This window comes from Tachypleus tridentatus, chromosome 7 (assembly GCF_004210375.1).
Source record: "Tachypleus tridentatus isolate NWPU-2018 chromosome 7, ASM421037v1, whole genome shotgun sequence".
Taxonomy (NCBI): domain Eukaryota; kingdom Metazoa; phylum Arthropoda; class Merostomata; order Xiphosura; family Limulidae; genus Tachypleus; species Tachypleus tridentatus.
In genome coordinates, this window is record NC_134831.1 from 169,011,245 (window position 1) to 169,018,841 (window position 7,597).

Sequence of the window (7,597 nt, forward strand, 5' to 3'; positions counted from 1 at the left end):
AAAAGAACTTTTTTTATAATACTGGGGAGTACAGGGGGGACTTTTGATGCTGTCATTTTTATGTATATAGAAGTTTTCATCACCCAGGTATAGAGCTGGAGCGTTTTGAGGTATTCTTAACCCTTTGTTCTATTATTATGGACGTTCATATAACAGTCATTTATCTTCTGTTGTCACCTCTACTACTTAACCCTCGGGAGAGTCCTCCGCCGATACAGCGGTAAGTCTACGGATTTACAACGGTAAAATCAGAGGTTCGATTCCCCTCTATGGGCTCAGCAGATAGCCAGATGTGGCTTTGTTACAAGGAAAACACACACAACTCTCGGAAGTAACGGAAGGGTGACTAAATATTTGTGTGTCAAGTGTAAAGGTAGCTAAGAGAAAACACTCCATCCGTTTGCTTGTTTTTTTTGTTTTTTGAATTTCGCACAAAGCTACTCGAGGGCTATCTGTGCTAGCCGTCCCTAATTTAGCAGTGTAAGACTAGAGGGAAGGCAGCTAGTCATCACCACCCACCGCCAACTCTTGGGCTACTCTTTTTACCAACGAAAAATGGGATTGACCGTCACATTATAATGCCCCCACGGCTGAAAGGGCGAGCATGTTTGGCGAGACGGGGATGCGGACCTGCGACCCTCAGATTACGAGTCGCACGCCTTAACACGCTTGGCCATGCCGGGCCCACTCCATCCGTTCTTTGGAAAAACAAAAATACCAAAAGTTTTTTGTACGATTAAACCAATAATATGATCTTTTCTTCGGAGAAGTAACTGTTGTGTTCCAAAGAAACAAAGTTTTGAAGCATTCTAGCCTTAAAAAGTGGTTCCAAATATTCGTGTTACTAAACCCTTAATTTATATGTGTATATATAAAAAGTAATTGTCATTAGCATTTCAGTGGTTTCACCATCTTTTTCACATATGAAATATTTTATTTTAAAATTTTGTTGTAAAAATTATGATACTAATTCAGTAAAGTATATCCCATTCTAACAATGTTGTTAACATACCGTCGCTAACAGATTACTTTTAATTTTTAACAATGTTGTTAACATACTGTGGTTAATAGATTGCTTCTAATTTTTAACAATCTTCTGTAATTATTGACAATGTCATTAACTTGATTACTTGGGTTGGCCGGTCGGCATCTCAGAGAGTGTGTCCAGCGGTCACAAATCCTCTCTGCCTTGACCCTTCTGGTCAATAGGAGATCAAGTGTGCTTCTGCTAATGTTGCCGGTGATCAGTTGATTCCTGTGGCATCTGTCTGGGCCTTTGTTGTGGCTGCCACGAGAAATACCAAAAGGGGTCCTAAGGCTGAGAATTCTATCTTCCTTTTCTGAGTACATAAGAGACTCTCTGATACTCTGACGTGCTGATTTCTGGCACAAGAGTGTTATATCTTGAGGAAAGAGTGACATCTGGTGTGTTGGTTCTGCTGCTGCTGCAAGGTGGTCAGCCTTTTTATTGTACTTGACACCAGCACGGCCTGGGACTTACACAAAGGTAGGAGATTTATTATGGAGATAAGGTGCAGCTTCTCTTCTCCCATCAGGTAACCAGCCACTCTGGATTCTCCGCACCATGGAGTCGGTGGCAAACACAACTGTGGTGACATCAGGGTTTTCTCGGACAAGCCATCCAAGAGCTTGCTTGACAGCCTCAAACTTCATCCTGGTGCTATTTGTGCACAGGGTGCATACTCCAGACTTCTCAGTTATGAGTGTCCGATCCAGAAACGCAGCAAATACCCAATCTGCTTTCATGATCCTTGGTGTGAAAGAGCCGTCTGTTGCAATAATGAGATTTCCCTTCTGGCCAAATTCCTGGAACATTTCCTTGCATGCCGCTTCAGCTGCACCTTGAGGCCACTCTCTACAATCTCTGTTGAACTTGACTATCACTTCAGGTTGACACAGCCATTCATCTTCTGACCAAAGCTATGGAGGTTGGCTGGAAAGGGAATATGAATTGCAGGTCTTCTTGAAAGCCAGTGCAGCTACTTCAAGCCACAACTCCCTCTTTAGATGAGACTTAGGTGATACTTCAAGTCTTGTGCGGCGTAAAAAACGTCTTTGTTGGTTAGATGGATCAGCAGTGAAAGAGTACTTTCTTGTAAGGATGTGAAGTCCATGTCTTGGATTTTACCAAGCTTTGGCATACATTACGGCTTTTTGTGATGTTTGCCTGTCCTTGATACTTGAGAATACAATGAGATGATGGAGTACTGGCACTGAAGTTGATTTGGTGCAACCTGTAATGATCCTGAGACATGCGTTCTGTAGCCTTTCCAGAATTCCAAGCTGAATAACAGATCACTTCTAATTTTTAACAATGTTGTTAACATACTATGGATAACAGATTACTTTTAATTTTTAAAAATGTTGTTAACATACTATGGATAACAGATTAGTTCTAATTTTTAACAATGTTGTTAACATACCATGGATAACACTTTATTTCTAATTTTAACAATGTTGTTAACATAGTATGGATAACAGATTACTTCTAATTTTTAACAATGTTGTTAACATACTACGAATAACGGATTATTCTAACTTTAACAATTTTCTGCTTTCATTAACAATGCCATTAACATACCATGGATAACAAATTACTTCTGATTTTTAAGAATTGTCTCTTTTGTTTTATTCCAACAGTGTTATTAATACAGTTCTCATTTTTACCAGTTTTTTTATAACAGAAAGCATACCATAAATTCCCGATATTAGCGAAAAATATCCAACATTTGGAAAAACTTACAACAAAACACAACATTCTAGTAAACACTAAATTTATTAAAACGCAGATAGAAAACTAAAATCTGTATTATGTAAAAACTACACTGACAAACTTAACACCAACATTATTTATAAAATACAATGCAACAGCTACCACGACTTCTATATTGGAAAAACAAGCAGAAAAATGGAAACTAGATTCAAATAATACACACACACACACACACACACACACACAAACACCTTCACACATTTTTGAACACTGCAAATCAAATAAACGCAACATGACAATAGAAAATATCCAGATACTAAGTAGGGAAACAAATATAAACAAACGCAAAATTAAAGATACTCAACTTATACAACAACTAAAGTTAACCAATATAAAGAAATACCTTTATACCTATAGTAATTAATAACCTAGGCCTGGCATGGCCAAGCGCGTAAGGCGTGCGACGCGTAATCCGAGGGTCGCGGGTTCGCGCCCGCGTCGCGCCAAACATGCTCGCCCTCCCAGACGTGGAGGCGTTATATATGTTACGGTTAATCCCACTATTCGTTGGTAAAAGAGTAGCCCAAGAGTTGGCGGTGGGTGGTGATGACTAGCTGTCTTCCCTCTAGTCTTACACTGCTAAATTAGGGACGGCTCGGTGCAGTGGGCTAACAACCTACTCACTTAAATACTTGTTGAAGAATCCGCAAGCGATTGCGGCCGTATGTTCCTAGATGGAATCTAATCGTGATAACTAACTAATTAATAACCTAACATCTAACTGCAACGCCTCCTACAATCCCGTACCCGTTTATACTCTCGTTCCTAAGACATGTGTTAGCAACAGTCAGTTGCGAATTCTTTTTGTTAACCTGAAGATGACTTAAGAAGGTCGAAACATTGTCCTGTATTTTATTTTAATTAAAGTTTTAATACCGGCCATATTTAGAATATAATTTTATTTCAAGTAAGTGTCTCGTCATCATAAACAACAACTGTTTTTTAAAAGTTTTTGTTTATGCTATTTTATTTTCAAGATCAAAGACTGGATATATTTTTTACTTAGTTTGATTATTTGTTAATTGCTTCAGTTTGTTTATTTTGGATATTGTTCAAAGCTACATCAAGGCTCTCTGCTTTAAGTATCTTTAATTTTGCAGGCAAGTAGTCATTACTACCCGTCACCAACTCTTGAGCTACTCTTTTACCAACCAATAGTGGGGCTAACCGTCACATTGTAACGCCTTTACGGCTGAAATAACGAGCATGTTTGGTGGAGCGGGGATTCGAACCCGCAATCCTCAGATGCCAGACCAAATCATTTCAGAAGTAATCAAAAGTTTTAACGGTCTTTGTGTTCATTCAATGAGATTTATTTTTTGTTTCTAATTAAGCACAAATCTACACAGTGGGCTATCTGTGCTCTGCCCATCACAGGTATCAAAACCCGTTTCTAGTGTTGTAAGTCCACAGATATACCTTTGTGCCACTGGGAGGAGAGAATCATTCAATGAAAAAAACCCAATTATCTTGTTTTAATTGCTTTATTTCGTTTGTGTGTTTGTTTGTGAGTATGAGTCTTTTGTATTGATGTATCATATTCTTAGTTAACGGTGTTTTTTATCGTATTTACGATTTGGGGGTGAGGTTTCGATTTATTGTGATTAGCGTATCGATTTTGTTTGAATGTTGTTTGTTTTGCAGCTTTGGTAAGGCACTCAGTATCAGTTTGATGGTAGTCTATAATATCAGATCATCTATCTCCTAGAATTGTTATTGCATCAGGTAATAACTGGTCTAGGAAGTTTGCGGCTAATCCAATCTATCATAATATATTCAATTTTTTGTCTGTCCTGAAAATACGCGCGCAACTTACTATCCTAGTGCGCGTGCGCACTCACTTCTATCAAAGGATGTAAACAAAAGGGGAATGTCGACATACATTGGGGATATTTTGTACAACAAAATATTAAAAGATTATCAAATTTTTTTAAAAGTCTAATGTTAGGTAATAGGATATCATTATAGGTTTATTTATTGATAGTATTAATGTACAATAAAATTTTGACCCAATTAAAACAAAAAACGTACACAGGTTACAGAGTCAATTTTTCTCCATCAAATATAGGCTTAACTAATGTTAGTTCCAAGAAATGTGGAGTTATAACATAGATTTCCCCCTATGCGATTAAAATTATTTCGTGTTATTCCAGAAACCCCATAATGAAAAAGTACTGTTGCAATAAAAAAATTAAATTGATCTCAAATATTTTGCGGGTTTCTGCTAGTCTATTATAATATCCCCCTAGTTAAGCACACCATAGTCCGCTGTGGCTCTGCTATAAAAACCACACGCACACAAACGTCTACTACAATCCTACTCAGTTTTTGTGTGTTCTGAAAATGTGCCCGCATCTTACTATTGAAATGCGCATACGCGCTCACTTCAGTTCAACAGATGTAAATATACTCAACTATACATTTTGTACAATAACATATTAAAAGCTTATCAAAGTTCTTAATATAGTCTAGGTCGTATTTATTGATAGTACTTACTTAGTTAAAGCAAAAAACACAAACAAAAAAAAACATGTTAGTGTTAACTTACCTCTTTATCGAATATAGGTCTCATTTAATACTTAAAAGCCCCAGTGGTACAGCGATACGTCTGCGGGACTCACACCGCTAAAATCCGGGTTTCGATACCTGTGGTGAGCAGAGCAGAAAAAGCCCATTGTGTAGATTTGTGGTTAATTCTAAACAAACAAACTCATTGAATAAAGGCTTACTAAACTAATGTTAGGCTTAAATCAAGTATACAGGGTGGCCCGTAAGTTCCTACCCATCCTTATATCTTATGTATTCAGTGTATCTGTGTGCTGTCCCTCATTCTCACTGCGCTCATGTACCCACGTATTTGTCACAATACGCTCTTGAAGTGTAAATGGGCTTACATCGGCCATATTTCTCTGAAAAAAAGAAACAAATTTATAATACATGCGCAATTGAATATTACATAATAACATATGGATGGGTAGGGACTTACGGGCTACCCTGTAGGTTATATATTTCTCTGTGTTCGATAGGAATTATTTCGTATTATTTTAGAAACTCTGTAATTTAAGGAAAGCCGTTGCAATAAATATAATAATTTGATTGAAAATATTTTGCGAGTCTGTTATACTATAATTTATAGTAATACCCAGTTCCAGTTTGTCCTGAAAATGCGTCCCCACCTATATAAATGTGCACGCACGTTCACTTCATTTCAACAGATATAAACAAGAAAGCGAGTGTCAATAAACTTTAATAGACATTTTGTTCAACACAGTAAACGTATATCAAAGTATGCAAGAATAGTTTAACTTTAGGTTGTACAAGTAGGAAGTATTAAGTATGGTAACGTTTAGCCCTAACTAAACTGAAACAAAAAACGTACGTAAGTTACGGTTATTTTATCAAACATAGGACGTACTTAATAAAGACTTAACTAATGTTTAGCCTAAGAAAAGTGAACGTATAACTTACAGATTTCGCTGTATCCGCTTAAGCTTATTTCGTACTATTTTAGACATTTGGCATTTAATAAAGTACTGTTACAATAAATATAACAATTTGATCACAAGTGTTTTCCGAGTCTGCTATTATTATGATATTGCTTATTCCGTAATGTGACAGATTAGCTTAGAAAATATCACGCCCACCTAATTATTCAAATTTATTACATAGTTATATTTTATTAATTATAAAAATCAGTTACGACTTGCGATTTATAGTTGACTTTGATGAACTGTTACTGTCTGTTTCTTGCCAACTTCAGGCACAGGAAATAACAAGATTAGTTGCTGCAATTTTATCACAAGACATTTGGTTTCGAATTCTTATAAATGTTTGTTATAATTATTTTACTGAAGAAACATATTTCTCTAATAATATATATTTTTATTGGAACGCAAAATATACAGTTAAAATGTCGCAAAAATATATGATTGAGCATTATATATTTTTATATGATTCCCTCCCAATGACTCAGCAGTAAGACTTTATTTTAATAAAAGTTTTAATACCCATACCAGCCGTCTTGAGATAACAATTTTATATTTGAGTGTGTTATTGTTTTAGCAAAATGCTATACAATGGGCTATTTGTGTTCTGTTCTCCGCGGAGACTCGAATCCTTGATTTTAGTGTTTGTTATCGTACCGCTAACCCACTGAGGGACTTTATGTCCTAAATAGTAAAAAAAAAAAAAAAAAAGTTGTGGATTAAGAGTCTTACAACCTTTTTTGAATTTAAGCTTTATAATATTTCAAATATAGTTCTGGAGCAAGGTTAATCTTGGTTTGATTGCCGATTATTTATGACGAGCTGAAATTGCCGTCAGCTGACAAGGAATGTTCAAACTTGATTAAAACAATGTAAGTTTAACAGCAATCATGTATTGTTTAAAAAGTCAGCCTGCCAAGAATGTTTGAGATTGACTCAAATATGGTGTGAGTAATTAACTAATAGGCTTTACAAACTAAAAATGGGATTAAGATAAACATTGAGCCCTCTTAGGACAATCCACCTAATTCATAGTGTTTATATATAAATTTTGGTTGAGATTTGCTCAATATGCTCGGAGAACAATTTTTCAAATTTCGCCCAAAGCTACTCGAGGGTTATCTGCGCTAGTTGTCCATAATTTAGCAGTGTAAGACTAGAGGGAAGGCAGCTAGTCATCACCACTCACCGCCAACTCTTGGGCTACTCTTTTACTAACGAATAGTAGGATTGAGCGAACATTATAACGCCCCCACGGCTAAAAGGTAGAGCATGTTTAGTGTAGTGGAGATTAAAACCCGTTACCCTTGGAATGCGA

The 7,597-nt window shown here is 36.4% G+C and overlaps 1 protein-coding gene across 2 annotated transcripts; it reads right to left on the minus strand.

The window, feature by feature from the left end:
• Window positions 1-6,543, minus strand: LOC143257184 (uncharacterized). 2 transcript variants are annotated; one of them, XM_076515548.1, is made up of 3 exons: window positions 6,263-6,543; window positions 5,343-5,440; window positions 1-2,266 (listed from the first exon to the last, which is right to left on the minus strand). In XM_076515548.1, exon 3 carries the CDS (start codon window positions 1,834-1,836, stop codon window positions 1,498-1,500), a length of 339 nt encoding a protein of 112 aa, XP_076371663.1. In that variant the 5' UTR covers window positions 1,837-2,266; window positions 5,343-5,440; window positions 6,263-6,543; the 3' UTR covers window positions 1-1,497. The 2 variants fall into 2 exon arrangements, with proteins under 2 accessions (XP_076371663.1, XP_076371662.1); XM_076515547.1 differs by having other exon boundaries at window positions 1-2,304.
• Between the last annotated feature and the right edge of the window lie 1,054 nt (window positions 6,544-7,597).

Coding starts and splice junctions, on each gene's coding strand:
- LOC143257184 (XM_076515548.1), bottom strand. CDS start 1,836: ATGTTCCAGGAATTTGGCCAGAAGGGAAATCTCATTATTGCAACAGAC.